The 26,632-nt window shown below is 48.9% G+C and overlaps 1 protein-coding gene across 6 annotated transcripts in view; it reads right to left on the reverse strand.

The window, feature by feature from the left end:
- The window catches only part of CTIF (cap binding complex dependent translation initiation factor), a 150,025-nt gene that overhangs the window by 115,369 nt on the left and 8,024 nt on the right, over window positions 1-26,632 (reverse strand). For 5 of the 6 annotated variants that reach the window (XM_048291353.1, XM_048291355.1, XM_048291356.1 and 2 more), the window contains 2 exons: window positions 4,172-4,384; window positions 1,005-1,088 (listed from right to left, as the gene is read on the reverse strand). In XM_048291353.1, coding sequence (XP_048147310.1) covers window positions 1,005-1,088; window positions 4,172-4,384 — 297 coding nt within the window. Of the gene's footprint in view, window positions 1-1,004; window positions 1,089-4,171; window positions 4,385-26,632 lie in introns of those variants that run through there. The other variant, XM_048291358.1, reaches the window with a different exon arrangement.

Below are 26,632 nucleotides of genomic sequence, written 5' to 3' on the forward strand. Positions count from 1 at the left end.
TGACCCCCCTTCCCTCAGCCGAGAGGTGCCAGCATGGCTCCATGTGGGAGGAAGCTGTGCCCAAAATGAGAGCTGCAACATGCCCTGCTCAGACTGGCACAGCCTCTTGTATGCCCTGCAAGGGGCTCCCAGGTTCCCCCTCATGGACCCCACACACGGGACTGAATCTGGAGGACATCAAGCAGGGCAAGAGCACGAAAGCCACCAGCTTGAAGCCACATCTTCAGGTGGGACATCCATCAGCCACAACAATTGGAAATGCTGTTTCCCCTTCCCTCAGATGCCTCAGTCTCACATCTCCTTGGGCAAGTGGTGCTCTCACAGAGCTGATGGTTTCATGGTGACACAGCAGCTCCTCAACCAAGCGACAATGATCAAAACAAGCCCACACCCTACCCTGCAACACTACCCAACCCTCTGCCGTGGGGGGTACTCACATGCGGAGGGACAGCCTCCTCCAGCAGTGCTTGGTAAACGCTCCTCACTTGTGTTCACACCACAACCAAGCACCAAACCCGACTCACACCTGGCTCCTGTCACTGCACGACCAACACAGGCTCTCAGCACGTGCAACTTTGCTTCTTCTGCCAGCTCACCCTCTCAGCTGTTTAATGCTCTTCCCTCTAACACCATCCTTGTGCTGCAGCACATAAAAGAGAAGCCCAGCTACACAAAGACCCCTCATTCCAGCTACATCTCATGCTGCCAAGTCAGCTCTGATGCTCCAAAAAGCTTCCTTGGAAAGGTGGCAATAAGAAAGTCTTCAGGAATAAATGTGATGCTCTGTATTTTTCCCCCTTTAAGCCCCTGGTGAACACATCCAACCACACATCAGGATGTTGCCCACCTCCCATGGTTTGGGCAGGAACGAGCTTTTGGATGCCAGGCAGAGGGACACATCTTCCCTCCCAGGGGAGAGGGAAAGCTGGCAGCACCTCCCAGGTGAGGCAGTGCAAGAAATAAAGGCAAAGGTCTGGGGAGGAGGAACTAAACACAAGCCCTACCTGGTTATGTTCATGAGACGACGAGCCCTTCCCTCGGGATGGGGAACAGCTGCCATCAAGCTGCTCGCTACAATCCGCTGTCCACTGCAAAAGGGATAAAAAAAGGGATTGTGTAAAATAATAGCTGGGCTGGGCAAAACTGCTGTGTCAGTCCACAGTGCACAGAAAACACCGTCCAGCCGTGGGCATCGCTGCACACGTGTGGCACCCCCTCCTTTTTGAGGATGATCCCAAAGGCTTTGGTTTGGAAATGCTCCACCCACTGACAGCGGGTACAGGGAAGATGCAGGAACAACTGTGGGAAAGCACTTGATATGGTGCTTTGCAGTAAAATATCTCCTTGCTGACTCTGATAGTGTTTGGAATATCACACACCAGGGTGGCTTGACTTTATCACTCTTTTCCATGGAATTCTTCCATGGAAAGTTGGGAAATTTCTGCTTTTCCCAACTCTTGTGTGCGTCAGGGATGGATATATGCCCTGAGCTGCCAACACCCTGTGTTTTCATTTTAAACAAAACAGAAAATGAGGATGGAACTGTAGGTTTGGCCATTGCCATACATGGCCATAGGGGATCAGCAGATGCTTAGGCCAGGTTGCCCCAAGGTTTGGCAGCAAGGTGCCTCCACCAAAATAATTGAATTTGGTGTCATTTGTTGCTTTGTTTTTTTTTTTTTTCCCTAAAGAAATGAAGGGCTGCATCATACTGGTGGAAAAAAAAAAAAAAAAAAAGGCAATTTTCACTAGACAAACATGAGAGATGCTGTTTAATCCTAAAGTCATTTTGTCACTCCTTCAACAAAGAGAGGACTGACCAGTCCCTCTTCTGAGGTCCTTCATGCTGGAAGCACTTGGCTGCTCCAGAGACACTCAGTGCTTGGTACCATCACCAAGGATGATGTGCCAAGAAAATGAAAAGCCATTTTCATTGTTTTTTATACAAACTAACACCTGAGAGCTCCCTGACAGGTATGGATGAGGCCACAAAATAAGAGTCACCACTACAACTGCCCATGATCCCTGCTCTCATCAGAGAGCCCATTCTAGCTCACAGATGCAGGGATCTCAGTCTCCCCTCATTAAAGAGAGTGATGACTCTCTCTCTCCTGCCACCTCTGCTGACCCACCTGGACAGGCTCATGATGCCATCACTCTTGAGAGCCTTTTACCAGACCTATCCCTATCTCCTTTAACAATCTGGAGTGCAACCACATGCCTGGAAAGGTCTCTCAAGGTAAAAGCTCACTCATTATTGTCCACAGCAAAATACAATTGCATTTTTCCCTCTGACTTTCCTCTTTTTTTCCTGGTGGGAGCAAGGTTGAGGACATCCCCATCACAGGAAGATCCACATTTTGGGATTCTCTGAAGTGCTGATGGATTCAGCTCCCCTGAGAGCAGCATGGAGGATGTGCCTTTCCTTCCTGCCCCCAGCAAGGAGAGCAGTTTTCCAGGGATGCGGTACCATCCAAGCAACTCTCACACACATGTGAATGGATTTATCCACTCTCAGGCAGGGAAAACACTATTACAGCCATAAGGAAACAAACTGCAGAGAGATTAAGTAACTTGCCTAACATTAAAGATTTAGTTGCTGGCAGAACCTCGCAGTTAAAAACCATTTCCTTGGTCTCAGCCGAGTGCCTTTCCCCTAAATCCATCTTTCTCCCTCTGGCTTTCATTAAGAGGGAACGTGCCACCTTCCATCAGGCTGGCTTCCACCAGGGTTACTCCAGCCAGCTGCAGGATGTGAGCGTGTTTATTCCTTGCTTTGCTAAGAACTGATCAGGAAGAGAAAATCAGAAATAAAAATTCCTGATTATTTCTGATAGGAGGAAAAATGAAAACCTTTGTGAGACAAAAGATAATTCCTTCTTGGTGCATCCATTAAGACATGGCTTGATAAACGCAAGTGACCTAAGTGAAAGCCCATCCTCACTTCTTGTCTACTACACAGCCCTAGAAATACAAAATGCTGCGTTTTGATGAAGTTTCACAATAAATCCTAATTAAACTTCCGCATCAGTGGTCTGGGGTACAACCACATTTAGCAGCTTCATTTGAGGCGCCTCTAAAAGTGGTTTAATTAAAAGAGTCAGATCTTTCATTCAGATCGTTCATTTCATTTAGAGTTCAGATCTTTCATTATTAGGAATTTTTCTTTCAAAATAGAACCCAGCCATCTTGAAAGAGAACAGTCTCAGAACTGACATTAAAAACTCAGCAGCTCCTTTTTTCCAGGGCAGGCCAGGAAGGAAAGCTAAAATGCCATTTCCACAACTGGAAGATGGATTTGGTTGCTGTAATCAAGGATTTTAATGCAAAAACTGTATATGGTTTTCAGAGAATTAGAAATTTTTGTCCTTAAGATGCAGAGGGAGCCCAGGCTTATTGGCAGAGCAGTGGACAGGCTGGAAGAGGTTGTAAAACTTTGTCTATTAATTTATTTCTAATTCAATACTACTTCTGAACTTGACACGTTAATAAGTAGAACTTGTCTGTTTGACTTGAAGCCCCTCCAAAGCATCACTTCAAACACAGACATCTTCCAGCCTTTGGTTAAAAAATACACTTTGGATCACTAGATTTTTAAATATATTTTCTCCTGCTTCTAAGGGCTTTGATCCTCAAATTGTAAAAGACCTCTTCACCAAAACCTGTTCTTAAAAAGGTTCCTTTAGTAATTTCTTTACATTGAGGTGGTATGAAAACAGGTCTGGAGCTCTGGGTCAGATCCTCAGCTCCAGCAAACCTGCAGAGCTCAGACAGATCAGATCAAACACTGCTGATACCAGATAAAGAGGGGATCCCTCATATACAGAATTATGGAATGGTTTGGGTTAGAAAGGATCTTAAAGCCCATCTCATTCCACCCCCTGCCAAGGGCAGGGACACCTTCCACTGGACCAGGTTGCTCCAAACCCCATCCAACCTGGCCCGGAACACTTTCAGTGATGTGCCTTGAGACCATAAAAAACCAAACCCAGCATCAGGAGACTGCTACCATCAGGTTGGAGACCTCAAACACATCCCCCAACAAACAAGCTGCCCAAACCCCAGAGTTTTATCACATCCTGCTTCACATCCAAACCCTGGAGAAGCTAAGCCTACAAGCCACCAGCATGCCCCAGCCCCTCTCCCACCCTCCAGAGAGCCTTTCACCCACCTGTGAGACGTGGGACTGTGTCTTCTCGCTCTCGCCGTCCCCCTCAGTTTTGTCTGTGAGCAGTCCCTGGACCTGGTACTCCAGGACGTAGCTGTCAATGAAGCGCTCCAGCTCCTCAATCTCCTGGGAGCGGCTGCTCCCCGCCTCCGAGGAGGCTGATGCCACTGAGGAGCTCTCCATCCCTTCAGGGGACACGCCGGGAACACAGGGGGCCTGAGAAAGCGGGACAAAGAAAGACAGCAAGGAATTATTTCCCGGTAATTATAAAAAAGATTAAAAAACCCAGCAGACAAAGCCTATTGGCTACCACAGGCAGGATATTTTTTGCTGTATGTCTGCATTTCCAGTAATATTTATAATAATCCTAGGTGGTTGCATTTAGGGTTTCCAGGCATGCAAAAAATGTTCCATTTCTGTAATATTCCTGCATTTAAGGACAACAGACATATTTCCTGTCCTCCTGCTTAAAACCCAAACTGCTGAAAACCTCCAGACATATGCACAGGAGAAAAAAACCCCCACACTAACATGTTTGATTTAATAAATCCAAAGCACTAGTTGTGCTGGATATGGATGAGAAGCTGGGGGTAATGGACAAGGGTGAGGAAGAGGATGATAACTGATAAGCTTCTCTAGGGCAGTGGCAGTAAACAATGGTGCGACTGTCAATGGTCCAGTGAGGAGGCGAAACAGAGATCAGAACAGAATTCACTTTTAAAACCTCTCGCTGCAGAAAACTGGCTCTACAGAAGATGCAGGGGATTTATAATGCTCTTCTTCCTGTTTCTCCAGGGCTCAATGCCAGTAACACCATGAAGAAAAGAAACCACCAGCTCCTGGAACTGTGCTGGGCATGGCACTGCTCTCTGCTCCCTGTGACCAGGACAGGACCCAAGGAAATGGCTGGAGCGGTGCCAGGGAGGTTTAGGTTGGAGATCAGGGAAAGGCTCTTCCCCCAGAGGGTGCTGGGCACTGCCCAGGCTCCCCAGGGAATGGGCACGGCCCCGAGGCTGCCAGAGCTGCAGGAGCGTTTGGACAGCGCTGCCAGGGATGCACAGGCTGGGATTGCTGAGGTGTGTGTGCAGGGCCAGGGGCTGGGCTCTGATCCTTGCAGGTCCCTTCCAGCTCAGGATATTTTATAATTCTATGTTTGGAAAGAACGAGGCCTTGGAGCAGTGTCTTGTGGTAAGACCCCTATTCCTCCTTCCCTGCAGCTGGAGGGGAGAAGACACGGGAGCTCCCAGCACACTGCAGGACACAACAACTTCATCCCTCTCCTTCACCAGGAATGGGTATTTAAGAGTCTGCTTTGAGATGAGTATAAAATTGCTAAGCAAATTCGGAGTGAGTCACATGCCATCCGGAAGGGAAGGGGGGGAAAAAAATATCTGTTCCCAGCTCATGTAATTTCCAGCTCCTGAATTATTTTCTTCTCTGTCACTTCTGAACAATTGTGGCTTCATTTGGAAACTGCAGAGAATGAGCAGTACTGGCCTAAAGGATTTCATCTGCTCGAGGAGTTATTCCCAAATGTGCCCAGACTGTCAAAAAGGCTCATTATGTAGATCAATATCACACATTCGCTCCTGAACAAAAATCATGTGGCATACTAAAAAGGACAAAGAAAAAAGAAAAAAGTCAAGAAAGAAAAAAGAAGGAGCCCTGGAGGAGGGCATGCTTCTCTCCTTTTCACTAATTAGTGCCAATTACCAAATGGAAAGCACCAATTATTAAACAGAAGGTACTAAAGAAAGAGTTGGGAGCATAGGAGGCTCCCATGAGTCCTGGAGGGGTGTGATGGCATGGGGAGATGGCATGAGGCAGGGGACAAATGATACAGGTGGCATCACTCGGGATGGAGCGAGCAGGGTCAGAGGTTATCCTCCATCCCACTGGGCCACACATTACAAAGCCCAAAGTTTTTTTGCCTATTTTAGGGTTTTTTGAGGGCGGCACTGGAGGAAACCAAGCCCAGGGCACTCCCCTGGGGATGCTCCGTGTTGAATACCCATGATAAAACATGAAGTAGAAGAAGAACTAGCACATGCCTCCACTTTTGGGGTGCCCAACCAGCATTTTGTCAAGTAGCAACAGGAGAGATGGCAAACTGAAAGGAAACACATCTGTCAGAATTCACCAGGTCCAGGAAACAAACACAAACCACATATTTGAGATATTTGTGGATCTCTAGTGGGAAACTCTGAAACCAAATCATCTTGTGGTACCTTCACCTCCCTCTAAAGTAAACCATCACTCAACTCCTGCTCTTCCTGGTGATCTGTGCCTGGACCTGGTTTCCCACTTCACCTCGCCCTCAAAACACGTACAAAAAAGAGGTTTTCAAAGAAAAACCCAAACCCACACTTGAGCATCAAAGCATTTGGCATCTTCCCACACTGAGCAAACAAATGCTCGTGAGAGCTCCTCATGAAGCGGTGATCCCTTGGCTCTGTGCTGGCTCAGCACCTACCACAAAGGATTCCCAGACCCCAGGTACATTCCTTAATCATAATTAAGAGAGATCAACTTCAAATTTGCACTTTTTTCCCTCCCCTCTACTTTGTCAAAGCACAAAGTCCATAAGTTTTGGGAGTTTGAAAATTACCTTCCAAATCTTTCCTATCCCTGAAAGTGTCCAAGGCCAGGTTGGATGGGCCTTGGAGCAACCTGATGCAGTGGAAGGTGCTCCTGCCCATGGCAGGGGGTTTGAGCTAGAGGACCTTGAAGGTCCCTTCCAACTTAAATCACTGTAGAATTCTATGATTTTACAGAGCCCATGTTGTGCTCATTACTGTGATCATTAAAGAAAGAATCATCAGCAGAAAAAGTCAATAGAAGTGCAAATGGCTTACTATAACTTAGTAATTATCAGCATTACTGTAATGTATAATTATTATTAATAGCTGTTATTAAGGGTGATCTAAATGGGGTTCTTGCTCTAGCAAGACTATGCAGTTTTTATGGCAATTATATAGTTTTACCATTCATCGGCAAATAATAAGAACAAGCATTTTTTATGACACTTGTGGGCTCATTCCCTTTCTCCCAAAGGTGCTCCAGGCTTGCTGAACTTGTGGAAACAAGTAGTGAGTTTGATAGGTGAAATACTGCAATGGAGAAGGAACCCACTTTGGGTTGGGAGGCAACAGGAGAGCGGAACTTGCAATCAGAATGATATAAGAAACAGTGAGTCCGTGATGAGAAGACCACAGACACACAGGACAGTGACGTATTTCCATCAGCTCATTGCAGGCTGGGTGAGAGGACCCCACACCCACGTCCTCCCCCAGGGAGGAGGCTCCAGCCATTCCCCTCCACACCAAAAGCTCTCCAAAACCTGGACTGCAGCAGCCTGGCAGCGCCAAGACAGCACAGGCAGGGCAACTTCACACAGCTCTTCCCCTGGGGTGAGACCCACCTGTGTCCCAGCCATGCCAAGGGATTCCAGCCCTCCAAACAAACACCATTCCCTGAGGCGAGGAGCTGGGGCTTCTGGGCAAAAACACGCTGGCACAGCAACATTACAGCAAAACTGCTACCCATAAAGAGATCTTCCTAAAACAATTCTTACAGTACCATTGAATCATGGAATTGTTTAGGTTGGAAATGCCCTCCAAGACCATCGAGTCCAACCATTCCCCCAGCACTGCCAAGGCCACCACTGCCCCATGTCCCCAGGTGCCACATCTACACGGCTTTTAAACTGCTCCAGGGATGGAGGCTCCTCCACTGCCCTGGGCAGCTCTGCCAGGGATGGACAGCCACTTCCATGGAGGAATTTTCCCCAATATCCAACCCTGACTTCACCTGAGGCCGTTCCCTCTCCTCCTGTCCCTGTTCCCTGCGAGCAGAGCCCGACCCCCCCGGCTGCCCCCTCCTGTCAGGGACTTGTGCAGAGCCACAAGGTCCCCCCGGAGCCTCCTTTGCTCCAGCCTGAGCCCCTTTCCCAGCTCCCTCAGCCGCTCCTGGGGCTCCAGCCCCTTCCCAGCTCCGTTCCCTTCCCTGGACACACTCCAGCCCCTCCATGTCTCTCTTGTCCTGAGGGGCCCAGAGCTGTCCCAAGGACTGAAGCACCAGCACCAGCATCCCCAGGACCTTTTCCCAGCTTTCCAGCCCCTCTGCCCGAGCCTAGAGCTTTAGGGGCCTGGGGTGACCCAAGTGCAAGCCAGTTCTTGCTCCAATTCATCCAGACAAACCCACATCCTGACCTGCTGTTAGGCCAACAACACCACACCTTGCTCCTACGCAAGGTCCAACGTGATCGAGCATCCGCAAAGGAAAGAAAATGAATAGTTTGCTTTTCCCAGTGTTTTGCTTCTGTTGGATGGATGCTAAGAGCCTAAAATGCTTTTGCACACATGGACGAATTTCTTTGAAGGTTGTGGCTTCCAAAGCAAGAGAAACAGGAGCACAACACTGTCACACATGCCGAATTGGTGAAAGTTGGAAGCAGATTTACCTGACAACTACACAGCCAGGTGCTAATACCCAATGCCAAGGCCTAGGTAAGGCCACTGAGAAAGAACTCTAAAATACAGAGTTCAGGCAGAACTACTTCCTGCATTCGGCTTCTTCACACCTGAACAGAAATTCAGTTATTGAAAGGTGTAACCACCACCAATCCCAAGAAAGGGCAACTGCCCAGCCCATCTTTCCAACAACATGGCCTCCCTCAGCTGGTCAGGCTTAAATGACTGACATAAGGCATTTAATTGGAAAACCCATGTCTCTTCCTTACTTATCCTCCAGTTAAACACTGAAAAAATCCCAGGCCAATCCTCCATTCCTCTGTGACTCCAAAGTGAAGTCAGGAGGAATGCAGAGCATCCTTTATGCATACAAGATTTATTTCTCAGAAATGCCATTACAGGCCAGCTGCTGCAGAGGCAGGCTGTGACAGGCTACAGAGCTATCCTGACAGATCCCTGAAAGCCTTTGTCTTGCCACATGGGATTTATCATCCCAGAGTTTTCTAGGAACAAGAGATGCCTCCTATAAAAGGCAGCTGCGGTGCAAATTCTTCACGTACCAATGCAGCCACCTGCTTCCAGAATGTTCTGTGATAGGACATCCAGCATCCCTCTTGTGTTAGTTCTCCCTTGGGAGTTTATAATAGACTGTGATCCAGCAGGTCCCTTCTGCTCTGAGACACCTGGGACATGAACTGAGGAACAGCTCAGCAGCCGAGATTTGTCCATACCTGAATGCAATGATGGTAAAACTGAACCAAACCTGATCCCCAGGGAAACACAGGGAAGGGCCCCATCCCGGTCCCAGACATCACATCCTCTCTCATGAGCGACCAACACCAACTTTCACATCTCTTGTCCAGGCTCCAAAATCCCCCATACATGAGAGATACTTTGACCACACAGACCAGGGCAGAGCAGATAGCACAGGACAACCCTTCTACTTCTTATCTACTTATCAGCACCTTCCGGTCAGGTGAAACCCTCTGTGTGCCTCGACTCTGCAAACAACCATGCACCAGTTCACACTCTGACAGCAGCACAGGCACAAAGACCTTTGACTGTCTGCGTTTGGGGCTGGAACTCCTGGCCATCAGCACAGCTTGGTTCCCAGCATCTCCTTTTAATGAGCCCCTTCTGTAGCAATATTTTCCCTCTCCTCATCCAGCCCATTTCCAACAACAAGCAATTAGCAATGTGTCTCTCTCAAGCGGTGAGAGTATCTCAGAGAACGAGACGAGCAGTTTATCTTTACTGCTGGCAGGCAGCTCTTGTACCCAGCCACCCGCAGGAACAGTTACTAGGGAAAATAAAAGCAACAGAGATGAACCATGACTCCCTGTACCCAGGTACTGCTGCATCTCCACAAAGCATCAGGTCTCTTTCTTGGATTTGCTACTCTAAAACCAATACCTTTCCAGACACCAAAACATCAAGTGTGGAAATGTAAATTATTACACCCTGGATCTGAGCCTTTTCTAATTAAAATGTAAACACCTTTGAAAACCACATCGAGTGTTTACTGCTGGGGGCCAGCCTTGGGCTTTTCAGATACTGATGCATGCACAGTTGGCTGAGCATTTAATGTATTTCACCATCCCTCCCATCTCAGGTCTGGTTTCTGGTACCTGGTGATGCAGAAAAACCCCAGTGACTGGACAGGACAGGACAGGAGCCCACCAGCTTCCACACTGCAGTGCCACTCACGAGCCTGGCACGAACACAGCAGGCAAACACCATGGTGCATTGAAACAGAGCCATTAAAACAAACACAGAAGTAAATGGGGAGAAAAAACAGAGGGACAGCCAAGTGCTGCAGAATCCAACCCAAAACAGCCAGCTTGATTCAGCAAGGAAGGGCGAGCAGTAACCAGAAAGCCAGAAATCCCTGATTCTCACCCAGACAATAATTTATTATGTAGCTTGCTTCCCTGCAATAAGCAGCTCTTCGTGGTTGGAAAGTGGATCTTTTTTCTTCTCTTCTTTTTAAACAAAACCAAAAGCCACATCACCCTTAGAAACATAAAGACTTTTAGTGTGTCAAATCCGTGCATGAGGTTGGAGTGGTTTTCCACCAGATGGGTTTCCTTGCCTGAGGGAAGACATTACCTTTGGCTTGTGATAGATATTATCAAAATAGAAAAGGAAAAAACAGCACACAGCTAAGAAAACTACTATCTGAACATCAGGTGAGTGGAGGTGGGTTTATGGGCTCACCCCATGGGATGCTCCTCTGCAGGGGATGTCACGGCAAGGAGACTGCTGGAGCATCACTCTGGCTGCAGCAACAACAGCAAGGAATGCTCACAGATTTTGATACAAATTCAATACATGGAAATGCATCAGCATTTCTAGATATAAAATCTGAAACAGGTCATAAAAAGCCTCCAATCAACAACCCCTGAATTGTGAACAGCCTGAGTTTTATAACCTATTTTACACTGGTTCACGCTACAAACTGTGACTTAAGCCAGACATAATCAATTTCCACATTCCCCTGCTCCTGCTACAAGCTAATGGAACGAGAGCCAATGTTACATCTTACCCTTGTTATTTTTCACCTTTAGAAAGGAAAATGTTGCCAGGTAAAGATATTGAACAATTATTATGAATATCTGAAGAAACAGCATTTCACACATGTTCTCCTCTTTGGAGCTGCACTGCTTCTCCTTGGAGAGCACAGAGCATCACTCCAGCAGCTGGGCAGGATGTGATGGCTGCAGGCATCATGCTGGGAGACATGAACCAAGGATGTTCTCCTGCCAGATGAGCTTGCACACGTGCACCATGCACCTGTGTGTGCACCTCTGCGATGCACCTGGCAGGTCACAACACCTGTCTTTTGCCCAGCTCTTTTGGCACCCCAAGGGATGAGCCATGATCCCATGAAAGCAGCAACCAGGGTGCAAAACTCCCTGTGCAGGCAGAGCTCTGCAGGCAGAGAGCACAGCCCACATCCTAAACAAAAGCATCACAACCACAAGCTGATCCATACACAGTCGCTCGCGTGCCCGTGCCGGCTGCCGTGCATCATCCTTTGTAAATAAATGAAGGGAAACCATTATCAGGAAGGAAATCTTTTCTTTCCAGGCACCCAGGCAATATAATGGGCACTTGGGCTGTGAAAAGGTCTGTAATCCTAAAAGACACATCCAACTCTAAGTTGAGATGTCAACCTGCTGAAGTAATCCATCCTGCTGGTGGCTGCCGACGGGAGGGATTGGGCAGGAGCAGAGCATCCTGGTCAGCAGCAGGGCAGGCGTGGAGGCTGCTTAATCCCTATTAAATCATGCCCCTGGTTCACTGGCAAAAAGCATTTTTGTGCCTGTATACCAGCTTGGAGCAGCATTCAGACAACATACCTTGGCCACCAGCCAAAACTCTGGAGCTGCCACTCTGGATGGATTTTATGCTAGCAGGAGCTAGTTGGTCCTCTCCTCCTGGGAATCCTAGGATCACAGAACAGTCTGGGTTGGAACAAACCTTTAAAGGTCATCCAGTCCAACCCCTTGCCATGGACAATGGCACCTCACACTAAATGAGGCTGTTCCAAGTGCTATCCAACCTGGCCTTGGACACTGCCAGGGATCCAGGGGCAGCCACAGCTGCTCTGGGCACCCTGGGCCAGGGCCTCCCCACCCTCACAGACAGCAATTCCTTCCCAATATCCCATCCAGCCCTGCCCTCTGGCACTGGGAAGCCATTCCCTGGGTCCTGTCCCTCCATGCCTTGGCCCCAGTCCCTCTGCAGCTCTCCTGGAGCCCCTTTAGGCCCTGCCAGGGGCTCTGAGCTCTCCCTGGAGCCTTCTCTTGTGCAGCTGAACACCCCCAGCTGTCCCAGGCTGGCTGCAGAGCAGAGGGGCTCCAGCCCTGGAGCATCTCGGTGGCCTCCTCTGGACTGGCTGCAGCAGCTCCAGGTCCTTGTGCTGTTGTTCCCCAGGGCTGGGGCAGCTCTGCAGGTGGGGTCTCCCCTGAGCGGGGCAGAGGGGCAGAATCCCCCCTCCTCTGCTGCCCACGCTGGGGATCAGCCCAGGGCACGGGGGGTTCAGGTCCAGCTCTCCCCCACAGCACCCCCAGGTCCTTCTCCCAGGGCTGCTCCAGCTGCTCATCCCAGCCTGGATTGATCCCAGGGGTTGCCCCGACCCCGGTGCAGCTCCAGCACTTGGCCTTGCTAAACCTCAGAGGTTCCCATCCTTAAGGATTCTCACCTCCACCCCCACCACCTGCTTCTCTTCATCACAGCTGTCCCCTTTTTTGGAAATGAATCTCTTTTATGCAACAAGGCTAGGGACAGGAGAGCCTCAGGTGCATCCCAAATTCAACGCTTCTGAAAGGGGAAATAGGAATGAGGAAGCAAGAAGATTTTTGAAACACCAGCCACCTTCTGCACCATCAAAAGCAAATCTTCCCTGGGTTGCTGCTGCTACAACCAAAGGGAGCAACCCTTCCCAGCCTTGGGTATGGTGCTGGTTGGGATGGGGTTACATGAGGAAGAGGATTTGAAGGAGAGACAATTCCCTCTGACCCAAGGATGGCTCACTCCCGGGGATCTCTGTGCATTCTGCCCAACGTGAGTTGCTCAGCTGGAACTGGAAAGAGAAATCATCAGTAAACCTGTGCCACATTGCAGAGGAAAGTGGACAACAACTTACCAAGTCCTCTCTGAGCTAGTTAAGCTCAACTGAAAAACTCCATGCACAAATGAGTATATTCAGAGATTTTCTGAATCTTTAATTAGCTTCAGTTCTTAACAAACAAACAAACGCCCTAAAAAATCCCACTCAACAACACCCACAAACAAATAAAATTTCCCAAACCTGCCTCTGGACCCCCACTATTCCACTGTGTTCTAATGTTTAAGTTATAAAAGAAGCAGCAGATTGGTTTTTACATCACAACCACCCTGGGACCATCAGTCATTGACCTTATCAGTGCCCATAGGGCAGCAGCCATGAGATGAGATACTCTAAATATTCTAGTGGAAAAGAATGGGATTTGGGGAAAGTACAATTCCTTCTGCAATTCTGTACATGCAGAAGGAAAAGCAGATGTTTCCTCATACTGTTTCTGGTACTAATAATAATAATAATAATAATAAATTAAGAGTCAGGAAACCAAACAAAAGGCCTGGAGAAGCACATGGGGAAAGGGAATCCTGTGGGGTCAGTGTCCAACACCACATGAACAGGTTCACCATGACAAAGGTGGCCACAGCCAGCATTCCCCATGCTCTTCCCAACTTTTGGAAGCTTCTGCTTGGCAGAGAAAGGCACAGCCTGATAGACACCCCAGCAAGGCATTTGACTCCCATATTTTTGACCCCAGACTGAGCCAGTCACCAAAGCTTTTCCTTCACCTGGAAGTTGTAGGTTGGACAGTGTCTTCCTTAGCTCCTGCTCCTGGAGACATGAACTGGATGTGGTCAGGACAGTCAGCTTCCATCCAGCAAAGTGACTGCATTATGGAAAAGTGACTCCCACTTCAATCAGAGGGACCATCCAAATTCAACTGTGACTGCTGTGGGCAAAGAGCATCATCTAAGGCAGCTCTCACAGCTTGAGACAATCACAGAATCTCAGAATTGTTTGGGTTGGAAGAGGCCTTAAAGCCCATCCAGTTCCACCCCGTGCCATGGGCAAGGACACCTTCCACTGTCCCTGGTTGCTCCAAGCCGCAATGTCCAACCTGGCCTTGGACACTGCCAGGGATCCAGGGGCAGCCACAGCTGCTCTGGGCACCCTGGGCCAGGGCCTGCCCACCCTCACAGGGAAGAATTTCTCCATAAAAGAGTTTCTTCCTAGATGCCCTTGCAGAACCTAAATCCACTTTTCAGCCTACAAGGATCTCATGCCATACTCTCCCACATAATTTCCCACTGCAACTAGGAGAACAAATGTGATACCCAGATGGACCCGGGTTTCACACTGGGCCCCCAGTAGCTGCCCCAGGAAGGGACATGATGCAGCACAGGCACCCACCAAGGGCCTCACCAAGCCCAGGGATGCTGCTATGTGGCAGGGATGGGCTCCTTGTGAACCCACCACACTGACAAAGTCCCAGCAGCAGGAACGCACAGCCTAGGATGGGGTGGGGGATCAGACCCTCCCCAAGCTTTGCTTTGTACAAGGAGCATGAACCAAGCCGGCGAGCTTAACCCTCCTCTCAAATCCATCCCCAGCTTTCAGCTCCTTCCAGCAGCTGATGAGACAGCTTGAATCAATTCACCAGGAGAACGCCTGCCTTAGGGAACCAGCCCAAAAATACCAAGCACCTCCCCAGACAGGAATTTTTGGGAGCTACTGGCCAGCCACCAGCCTCCTTTCTGAGGCTTGAAGTGCATTTTATTGCGATCACTCCCAGACTATCACTCTGTTGGGTGCTCTGCACCAGCAATGCTGCTGCAGATCTCCAAAAATTCCCTTCCCAGGTGGCACCACTCCACCTGTGGTTATTCCCCCCTAAATTGCAGTGAGTCAGGAGTGACAAGAAGCCAGCAATGGGGGTGGGAAGAGCAGCCTGATGACCCCCAGGGTATAAAGATGCTGCAAGCACTTGCACATTTATCACCCAAGGGACCTCTGGGTTTGATTAATAACAGGAAAATGAAGCAGCTTCACTTGGCTGAGTCCTGGCAGGCAGGAGCAGGACAGGGAGGTGCTTGTTATTACAAAACAAATAGAAAGACAGGTACTTCCAGGACACGACAAGTAATCTGTTTTGAAATGAACATGAGCTTGGGGAGTGCCTATTTACCTCCATCAGCAGCAAGGATAGCTGGGACTGGCCCTGATAAAGACAGCTTTGAGATTCACCGACCCTGTGATCTTCCCTGCTGTCAGTGTCCTTGACACCAGTCCCTTCTGCTAACCCCAGGTCTCGGATCACAGAATGCTTTGGGTTAGAAGGGATCTTCCAGTCCCACCCCCTGCCATGAGCAGGGACACCTTCCACTATCCCAGGTTGCCCCATCCAGCCTGGCCTTGGACACTTCCAGGGATGGGCCAGACACAAATTCCCTGGGCAACCTGCGCCAGGGCCTCACCACCTGATTTTTTCCTAATATCTAATCTAAAACTCCTCTCTGTCAGTTTGAAGCCATCCCTCTGTGTCCTGTCACTCCAATAGCCTCTCTCTGTCTTTCCTGTAGGCTCCCTTCAGGCACTGCAAGAAAGCCCTGTTGAGTCCCAGTGCTGCTGCTGGTGTACTGGGGACAAGAACCTCAAATTTGTTCCAAAATACCCTTGAGCTGCTCTTTGTGTCCACCTGTTGCACCCAACATGGACCCAAATGTGCCATGCACTACACATGTGACTGGGGTGTCACCAGCTCCTCCATCCCGCCTCGCTTCCCTCTCTTGTAAAACACAAACCCTGTTCTTTTATTTCATGGGACACTAAATTTCCACAGCTCTCCATTACAGTGTAAAATAATTTAAAGACACATTTCATTTGGGATTGAAATGGGACTTGACATTATTTTGTTTCCTGTTTCAACAAAATACCTGCTCTCATTGAACCCAGCTAAAAACACCCTTATCCCCCACAACTATCCTTGGCACCATGATTTTTCTACAGGCTAATTAAGCAAAAAAACCAAAAAATAGAATTAGCATTAATTATTTGTTGAGGAGAATTCACAGTATCTGAGGATAACTTGGGGTACCCACCCAAAGGATCATGGGGGGAGGGCTGCAGGGGCAGCACAGGGGAGCAGCATCAGCAAGCTTCAGCAGAAACATCACAGCAGGATGCCTGCTATTCATGTACCTTTGACTTCAGAGATTAAATAGAGAGCCCAAACTATACTGCTTTGCAGAAAAAAAGGGGAGAAAAAAGGAAAAAAAAACGAGATGAGGGATAATTTAATTAATCAAGGGACTGTTTAGTGCTGTACACCCAGATGGTGTCTCACATCAAAGGGTTTTGAAGGTGAAGCCTCACCATTCCCTGCTTTTGGGTGCCTGCACAGGATGCCCATCCGAGGGGTCTTTTAAGACTGACCACTTCAGCAGCAGAGTTTAACAGGGGACTGGAAAAGGCACTTCTGCAACAAATTATGCAGTATCAATGATAAAGAAAATAAACCTCATTCTTAGTGCTGAGGTAGTGCAGGACTTGGAAGCTTCAGGGGAAGATGCAAAGAATGCCAAGATAAACACACAGCTCTGGGGCTTGGGGCAGGCTCTTCCCACTCCCTCTAGAGCTTTTATAGAACCATGAATGTTTTGGGTTTGAAGGGACTTTTAAAACCATCCAGTTCCACCCTCTGCCATGGGCAGGGACACGTTCCACTATCCCAGGCTGCTCCAAGCCCCGTCCAACCTGGCCTGGGACACTGCCAGGGATGGAACAGCCACAGCTGCTCTGGAAAACCTGTGCCAGTGCTTCCTGAAAACCCTGGTACCTCCACGGGAATACCTTGCTGCTGGTGAGCATTCCCACATGTCCATGACATCCAAAGGCCTTCCAGCACCAAGAACCAGAGGTGACACCTGGCAATCAAGCCCCACATGTCCCCTCCTGCAGTGTGGGACAAGGGTCGTGCTTCTCCTCTGTCACAGTCTCCAGAGGAACAGAATTCATCCCTGAAGAAGCAGAAGTCTGAACCCATCACATAATAACAATATTATTTTTAAAAATCGCTTGTTTGCCAGCAGCCTAGATTTGGCTTGATGAATTTTAAATAGTTTTGGTCAAGTCACTGCAGCCAAACCACTGGGAAGAAAACAGTAAAAAAACCTGAAAAAATAGTTTCCTTTTTTTTTTAGGGGTTGGTATTTTTAAACAAAGGATTTTTTCTTTTATTTCGTGGTGATGCACACTGAATTTCCACAACTCTCCATTGTAAAATAATTTAAGACAGATTTAATTTTGGATTGAAATGGGACTTGACATTATTTTGTTTCCTGTTTCAACAAATAAAAATATGTATTTGCATTGAACCCAGCTAAAAACACTCTTATCTCCCACAACTATCCTTAGCAGCATGATTTTTCTACAGGCTAATTAAGGAAAAAAATGGAGTTAGCATTAACTCTTTGCTGTATGGCCTGGTGTAGAAGAGTATTCACAGAATCTAAGGGCAGCTTGGGGTATCCACCCAAAGGATGCAGCAGTGCTTCAGGAAAGAAGATGCAATTTAAAGTGTTACTGTAATTCACTTGTAAATTAGAAAGTCAGGAACCTCAGGGAAGTTCAGACATATATTTTATTTCTAAAGAAGAGGGAAATAAGGAAAATGGGAACCCACACTCCCCCAAGAAGAAGGGGCACTGGTGCAGCCCCAGTTCTGCAGGCAAGGTGGAACACCAGGCACAAGCCCAGTGCCCTTCCAGTCTTTAACCTCCCAGCAATGCCTTTGCTTTGGCTTGTTCACAGCTCCTCCACGGGCTGCTCTGCCCCAGGAGAAAATATTTACTCTCCAGAGACTATCAGGCACTGCACAAGATAACACCCAGGGCTGCAGAAACCCTGACGCAGATAAAGCCTTGCATGATGCCCCTGCTCCATCCTCTCTCACTCCCTTTCAGGTCCGACCGGATCTCAGACGGGGCAAGGGGATAAAAAACCCCAAACAAAACAGGTTTTCAGGGCAGTGCTGCTGACTTGTTGTTTTCCAAGCCCTCTGCCACTGAGCCCCTGCGGTGCTGCTAACCTCTGCTGATCCCATCAGGTGGTTTAACCAGGAAGCTTAGCAGTAAGCCCTGCTCCTGCGAGGAGGCACCATGTTACGTGGGTTATTCTCTGCCCAATGGGGACCCTGGAGCTCTCAGACAGCACAGGGATAAATCCCAGCTATGGCTTTCAGGAAGAAAATTAAGTGTATGAATGGAGGAAATTCATCCCAGGTTGCAATGTTTTGTTGTTGGGCTGGATTTAATTTTTTTTTTTCTCTCCTAGCCTTTATTTTTTTTAATGTTGAAGTACATGTTAAATCCTGTTATCAGGCTGCAAATCCCTGTCCTGCTGGAAAAAAAAAAGAATTTGGCACTTCTAAAAAGCACCTGGCCTATACCTGTAGCCAAACAAACATAGTATAATCAGGAAAAGGAGCAGGTAGAGAAGGGAGAAACCACAGCAGGGAGGGCAAAAGGAAGAAGAAATGGGATAGGGAATAAAGAATAAAAGGGATCAGAAAGAACAACACAAATGAGACGGGGAATGAAATGGAATAAGGGACATAAAAGTGGGATCGGCAACATAAAAGAAGGGATAGAAAAGAAAAAAATGGGATAGGCAACAAAAAAATGAAATAGGTAACAAAAAAATGTGATAGGCAACTAAAGAAAAAAAGGGACAGGCAACAACTCTGCATCCAAGAGCTGGGCAGAAAGTGGTACTGCACAGTTTTCACCTGTTAACTTTGGCAGACAGAGATTTCTGCAATAAGAGGATGCACATGTACAATCTGGGCAGAGGGAAGAGGAGGGAGCTGTGATGAAGGGCACGGCTTCAAGGAAATCCCTGGAGGTGGGCTGCCTGGAAAGCCTGGCAGGCTGGGACCACCAAACGCAGCAGGATGGCCATTGGAGCAGGAAAGGCAGCTCACAAGTGTTACACTCTCTCTGGCTACAACCCGCATTCTCAGGCTTCACCTTGCCTGAGTGAAAGAATATTGTTATTAAGAGACAGACAATAAATCAAAGAACAGCTTGGAAAAACCCATGAAGCCTCCCAAGAGCCAAGGAAACCTGCACTATCTAGGGAAGAGCAAGATTACAATAATTAGGTCAGTTGGCGATAAGCCTCCCCAGCACACACAGGCACATGCACGCTGCCGCTCGGCCGGGGAGTGGTGACATCCCCCAGGAGCTGAGAAACCCAGCAGGAGAATGCCAGGAGCACAGGAAACACCAGGAGCAGAAAGCCTTCTCCAGCAGCAAGGAGCTGCAGCTGCTCAGCTCCAGGTCTGGAGATCGGTAAATGAAGCTTGGGAAACTCCGATGGGATACTGGAAAATTCCTTCGCTTTGAGCCGTGGTTCAGCAGCCAACGTGTAACTCGAGTGTGAGATCTGGGTGTGCAGCTTGGAAACAGCAGCAGGACTCAGCTGGAGGAGGCCCTGAGAAGGTTTGATGTAGAAGCTGGCTCTGCACTGAGCAAAGGGCTGGACAAGAGGACCTCCAGAGCTTACTTCAATCCAGAATAACTCCAGGATCTTACCTAGGGAGACTTTCCCCGAGCCCAGACTTTCAGGACTAAAAGCAAGAAAGATGTACTTCAAGCTTAATCAAAACCAAAAGAAACTTCTTCACACAGCAAGGGGTCAGGCTGACCTTTAGGAGAGGAAACAGGCTGACATGAAATTCAAGTACACAGCAATCCCACTGAGCAAAGCTGCCTGCTCTGGGAGGCAGAGGATGGTCCCATGCAGCAAGTGCTGAACAGGGTATGCACGCACTTTTCCCTGTAGAAAGGGAGCCAGAAGCTTTTTATTACCCATCTCCTCCTTCCTGGATGGTTTGCCATCAGCTCTGCCCATCCTGGCAGCCTTGGGGCTCAAGGACTTGAAAGAGCTGCACCTGCGGGCCCAGAGTGGGGGCTGGACTGAGAACACATCCAGATGTTTGACCCCAGAACAAGCAAGCAGGAAGGGCAGACCAAAGAGGAGGATCTGCTCACTGCCCTGACCTGCTCTTGGCTCTTCCTCCCCACCTGTGCCATCATCTGCCTGTCTCTGATTTGGCCATCCCCCCAGCCGAGAACACAGAAACCAGTCACCCCATTTCTTGGGCTTCCGGGTCTCCCTCCTGGCACTGATTTGAATCAAACCACCTCCTTCCAAAAGACATTTGCTTTTCTTAACAGAGGAGGCAGACAGTCCCTCACTGGTACATCTACACTGTTTTCTAAGCTGCTTCTTTCTCAGCACCTCACCAATATTCCCACCTGCCCCTACAACCCACAACAGATCCTCAGAACAACCCAAACAACAACAAACAGCACGAGATGGTTTTGTGAAGTCTCCTGCTTGCAGTCCACACAGCTGTGTTGATACCAGCAAGCTTTTCCCACCTGCCAACTGTGGAGTATCCAACCTCTGCCCTGCTCAGGAGAGGCCCCACCTGCAGAGCTGCCTCGAGATCCGGAGTCCCCAACAGCACAAGGACCTGGAGCTGCTGCAGCCAGTCCAGAGGAGGCCACCGAGATGCTCCAGGGCTGGAGCCCCTCTGCTCTGCAGCCAGCCTGGGACAGCTGGGGGTGTTCAGCTGCGCAAGAGAAGGCTCCAGGGAGAGCTCAGAGCCCCTGGCAGGGCCTAAAGGGGCTCCAGGAGAGCTGCAGAGGGACTGGGGCCAAGGCATGGAGGGACAGGACCCAGGGAATGGCTTCCCAGTGCCAGAGGGCAGGGCTGGATGGGATATTGGGAAGGAATTGCTGTCTGGGAGGGTGGGCAGGCCCTGGCACAGGGTGCCCAGAGCAGCTGTGGCTGCCCCTGGATCCCTGGCAGTGTCCAAGGCTGGGTTGGACAGGGCTTGGAGCAGCCTGGGATAGTGGAAGGTGTCCCTGCCCCTGGCAGGGGGTAGAACTGGATGATCTTAAGGTCCTTCCCACCTAAACCATTCCAGGACTGTATGATTCTCTGAATTCATGAAGTCCTTCAGGATGTAATTACTCCACTGACTGACTGATCCAAGTTAAACCCAATTCTCACACAAGAAAAGCATCATACAGACTCAACTGTCCTCTGTGTGTTCATGCAGCCATGAAGTTCCTACACTCACTGCAGTTCACTAGCCAAAAACCAGAAGCCCCCACTAAATACACACAAATAATTTTCCATATTCTTAGGTCAAGCAGAAGATGTCATGCACAACGCTGACCTTCAGCCTCCAAACTCCCCTCATCAGCATCCTGACAAATGCTCTCATTTGGTTATGTGCTCTAACCTCCCTTCCAGCACATTAAAAAACAGTGACTACAGCTCCCTCTGTACTTTTAATCAAAGTTCACAGCTTTTTTTGTTAAAATAATTGGCTAATCAAACCCATTGCTTCCAAGCTGAAATTCCTCCTAATGCTTTAATCAATAGACAGAGATGTTCAGAAGGCAGCTAATATGGCCCGAGCAGAGCGCAGGATGCTGTGAGGACAGGTTCATGATGTGGCTGGATTTCTTAAAAAAGAAGAAAAAAGATGAACTCAAGCAAGTCTAAACCCAAGATAGGTTACTGGATTATTTCTAGGTGATGATCAACTTCATGTTTCCCAGCACATCCTTCACCTCCATGCAGATATTCAGCTTGGCTGCCAAACTTCCACAATTCCTCAATTACACATTTTTTCACATCAGCTACCACCTTATTAGGACCGAAGTCTAAAGCATAAAACTTGCTTTTAATGCCTGTATTGTGCCACAACAGCTAGAACTGGACAGAAAAGACAAAGTGATGTTCCCAGGCAACTGCACCTGCATCCAGCAACACTCCTAAACCTTCTTCAGAAACATCTGGCTGAACTAGGCAGGGCTGAGCCAAGAGAGATCCCAGTAGAGATCAGACATAACTTCTGGGTCCTGGGCTCTGTGGTCCTTACCCCAAGATTTTGGGCCCTGCTTTGGAGCATTCATCACAATACCTTTGCTGCCAGTTTTAGGCTGTTTAATGTGAGGACTCCCAGGTAGCCTCTGCGCACTTGGAGGTACCTTAGAGGTGCTTCAGACAAGCAGAAGCTTGGTTTAGTCCCAGCAAACTATCAAAAGCACTGCTGGTACCATGTAGCATGAGAACACCACCCCCCATGCCAAAAGGCTTTGCTTTCTTTCCAGTTCTTCTCAAGTCTGTGGCACAACAGGGTCACGGTGAAAGTTCGTACTAACACCTCCAATCTTTGGTGCTACTGGATCCCATCCAACCTCAGCAAGGACCCCATCACATACAACTACTCCCAAAAGTGAAATTTTGAGAGAAGATAAAATCTGAGAGAAGAATAATTTGGGACAAAGGGGACATTTCCTTCTCCAACAGCTTTATAAAGCGTAAGAGTAAGCGATGCATTTGGAATTCCCTCAGCAGATCGAAATTGCTTTCAGGGTTTGAGTAACTGATTTGGGAGCAGAGAGGAAAGATTCTGGGGGGCTTGGGAGTTTCATCTTCTTTTTATCTACCCTTCTCCCCTTTAGAGAGAAGCAGAGCTGTGCTGGCTTCCAGGGTAGGAGAATAATTAACCTGAAATTAATGCACTTGGTTTTTTTATACAGAACATGGGACACCAAATGCCTGGTATCACTTAGAGTGATTTATTGGCTTCCTTGCTGAGCAGCAATGTCTGAAAGCCCAGTGGAGAGCAGAGCAGGCAGCATGTCCTCCTTGGTATTTCGCAGCCATTTCAGCCATGCCATGAAAGGCAAGCTGGCAGCAGTCCTGCACGGAGCTGGCGTCACCATCCATCCATCACCCACACCCACCTCTCCCACCATCACCCCAGCGAGCAGGGCATCCTCCAGCAGTGCCAGCAGCACAACCCAGGCCACCTCCCCTCCTGAGAGAGCCCACGACATCATATTCCATCATTTTTATATAGTGTGACCAGGGCAGCCCTCGAAATTTCATTTGGCCAGCCCTTCTTCCACAGATGTCCGTACGGGTGAGGAGCAGACAGGAGACCTGGAGCTGCCACAGAGACTTGGAGCTGCCACAGGTCTGGCAGCACGTCCTGCTTGCCGCTTCACTCTCCTCCTGGCACAGGGGAAGATCCTGCTGAGGGCTCATCCTTCCCCACTGTGCCCTTCCCTGCCGGAACCTGTGGCGAGGAGGCAGGAATGTTCCTGCTGAATGAAGCGAGCGTAACTGGAGGTGCTCAGAGAAAAACTCAGCAAAGCCACCAAGGGATGACGGTGCAAATCAGAGCAGAGGGGAGGGGGGGGAAAGGCTGAGTCACTTCCTCCCCCACAGCCCTAAACAGAGAAGAGCGTAAGGAAAATCATTCTCCCAGATGACAAAAAAGGAAGAGAATCCCCGGTGTAAAAAAAAAAAGAAAAATTATAAAAAAATTCAAAGTGCACATAGTGATAGCAGAAGGGAAAGGGACAGAAAAGGCAGCCTCCTGCTGCAGCTGTAATGGGAACAAGAGCAGAGAGGGGCAGAGCTCCTTAGGGAACTGAAAGCTCACTAATCACTTCTAACAGCAGCTCCAAGGCAAGTTCATGGAACATGGCTGATGCTGAAAAGCCACTGCAATGCTGCCTCATCTTCTCCAGGTGATGCTGCCAGCCGTGACCTCAGTCTAGACGGGAACCTGCACTGAGCCTGGGAAGCGTTCCGAGCAAGCTTTTGGGGACAGAATTTACCCACACCTCAGTGTGCAAAGACTCTGTGAGCTTGTAGGTGTTAACACATGGAACATCACTATCAGGAGCAGTCACAGCATATATAATACCTGATTATCCATCCCAGCAGGCATATGGCAAGGCTAAGATCAAGGCTGGAAAACCCTTTTGAACTGCAGGATACCAGTACAGACAGGAGACTCTGGAGAGAAATCAGCCACCAGCTTTTCACTGCATCCTCAGTGGTCACACACAAGCATAAAATCTGGGGACGAGGAGAGGAGAGGAGAGGAGAGGAGAGGAGGAGGAGAGGAGAGGAGAGGAGAGGAGAGGAGAGGAGAGGAGAGGAGAGGAGAGGAGAGGAGAGGAGAGGAGAGGAGAGGAGAGGAGAGGAGAGAGAGGAGGAGAGGAGAGGAGAGGAGAGGAGAGGAGAGGAGAGGAGAGGAGAGGAGAGGAGAGAGAGGAGAGGAGAGGAGAGGAGAGGAGAGGAGAGGAGAGGAGAGGAGAGGAGAGGAGAGGAGAGGAGAGGAGAGGAGAGGAGAGGAGAGGAGAGGAGAGGAGAGGAGAGGAGAGGAGAGGAGAGGAGAGGAGAGGAGAGGAGAGGAGAGGAGAGGAGAGGAGAGGAGAGGAGAGGAGAGGAGAGGAGAGGAGAGGAGAGGAGAGGAGAGGAGAGGAGAGGAGAGGAGAGGAGAGGAGAGGAGAGGAGAGGAGAGGAGAGGAGAGGAGAGGAGAGGAGAGGAGAGGAGAGGAGAGGAGAGGAGAGGAGAGGAGAGGAGAGGAGAGGAGAGGAGAGGAGAGGAGAGGAGAGGAGAGGAGAGGAGAGGAGAGGAGAGGAGAGGAGAGGAGAGGAGAGGAGAGGAGAGGAGAGGAGAGGAGAGGAGAGGAGAGGAGAGGAGAGGAGAGGAGAGGAGAGGAGAGGAGAGGAGAGGAAGAGAAGAGAAGAGAAGAGAGAAGAGAAGAGAAGAGAAGAGAAGAGAAGAGAAGAGAAGAGAAGAGAAGAGAAGAGAAGAGAAGAGAAGAGGAAGAGAAGAGAAGAGAAGAGAAGAGGAAGAGAAGAGAAGAGGAAGAGAAGAGAAGAGGAAGAGAAGCTATGGGTTTGGGTAGGGAGGGACCTTTAAAAGTTACCTAGCATCATCCCAACATGCCCTCCTTGGCAGCATCCCTACAGCCTAGCTCCTCCTCCCCCATGTTCAAAATTATTTGGGTTACTTCCTTAAATAAAATGTAGTGAATTACTAAGATAATTTACTTAAGAATTAACCAACCTGCTTGCACCCAGACAGATATATTTAAGCTTACGATTGATGCAACCCCTCCTTGCAGACAGAAGGAATTTGCATTTCCCTTTTCCACCCTCTTTCTTACAGACTCTAAGTTCTTATCTCCAAGATGTGCCCTCCTCTGTCAAATTTGGCTAATGTTAGTCCCTGGGTTAAAAAAGCTTCTGGAGGAATAGTGAGTGACAGCCAGTCTGAGTGCATAAGCCTCATTTCTGTTAACTGGAAAAAAAAAAAGGCAAGCACAAAAACAGGGGAGAAGCTTCAAAGTGGCTGCAGTTAGTAAATGAATCTTTCACCCCATGTGATGAAAATATATTTATCAAAAAAAAACGAAGCAAGTGCTTTTTCTCGGAACCAATTTTGAGAAAAACGATGTGTGCTCTGCAGATGCTCCAAAATGCAGAAGCAGGGCGAGGACCAGTGCCTTGAGGTGAATCTTGGCACTGAAAGCATCCTGGCAGGGAGGGATGCTGCGGCTCTGCTGACAACCAAGCACTCCACAGGGCTGTGATGTCCTGCCCACGGCTGATGCTGCTCTGAGCACCTGCACAGGCAGGAAAAACACTCCTCTGCCTGTGCCAGGCTGGCACAGGGATGGACAGAGCAGGGATGCAGGGAGAGATGGAAAACTCAACATCCACCACAAGAGCTTTCCAGAAGTGTGTGTTTCATTTCAGAGCTGCTGTCAGGGTGAGAGAAACTGCTGATCTCAAAAGAAGGGGGAAAAGCTGTGAGAGAAAACCATCCACTGCCTCATCACAGCCCTTCATGCACATCTGTGGCCTCCTCTTCATTTAGAGGCCTCTGCAGACATCACAGCCGGGACCCTAAAAACTTCACCTGGTTCATCTACTCACTTGCAAGGATGAAATGTGCACATGGCAAGAATACAGAAATCATTTCCTAAAGCACCCCCCGAGCCTCCCCATCCTGCTGTAAAACCTCCTGCTGCAAAAAATTACTGCTGCAAGTCTCACCATCACTGACCCAGCTTCCCTAGCCAAAGAAAACTACAAGCAAAGATGCCTCCAAGGCCATCATCTGGCTGGGAAGAGATACTCCTTGGATCAACGATACTCCCTGATTTAAGGGAATACACTTCCCGTGGGTTCAGGCATACACTCCTCTCTCCTCTCACTGTGCAAAGCAAACACCTTCTTAAACAACAAACGTTGTTATTAACCTCCAGCTGACAATCACAGCACAACCACAACCCTTCCTGCTTCCTTTTCTCCTCCTGCCCAGACACACAACATGGTATTTTTGATGACATGTTATTAAAATGCTCCCGGGCTTCATTGCAGTTGGACACGGCGCCCACGAGTCCTCTGGCCCCGGGGGGTTTGCTTCTGCATGGGTAATACAAGGAAATGCAGCACCCAAAAGCAAACCAGCATTTTAGCCTGGAGAAAAAGGAGGCTTGGAAGGGACATTCTCACTCTCTACAACTC

The sequence above is a fragment of the Corvus hawaiiensis genome, chromosome Z (genome assembly GCF_020740725.1).
Source record: "Corvus hawaiiensis isolate bCorHaw1 chromosome Z, bCorHaw1.pri.cur, whole genome shotgun sequence".
Taxonomy (NCBI): domain Eukaryota; kingdom Metazoa; phylum Chordata; class Aves; order Passeriformes; family Corvidae; genus Corvus; species Corvus hawaiiensis.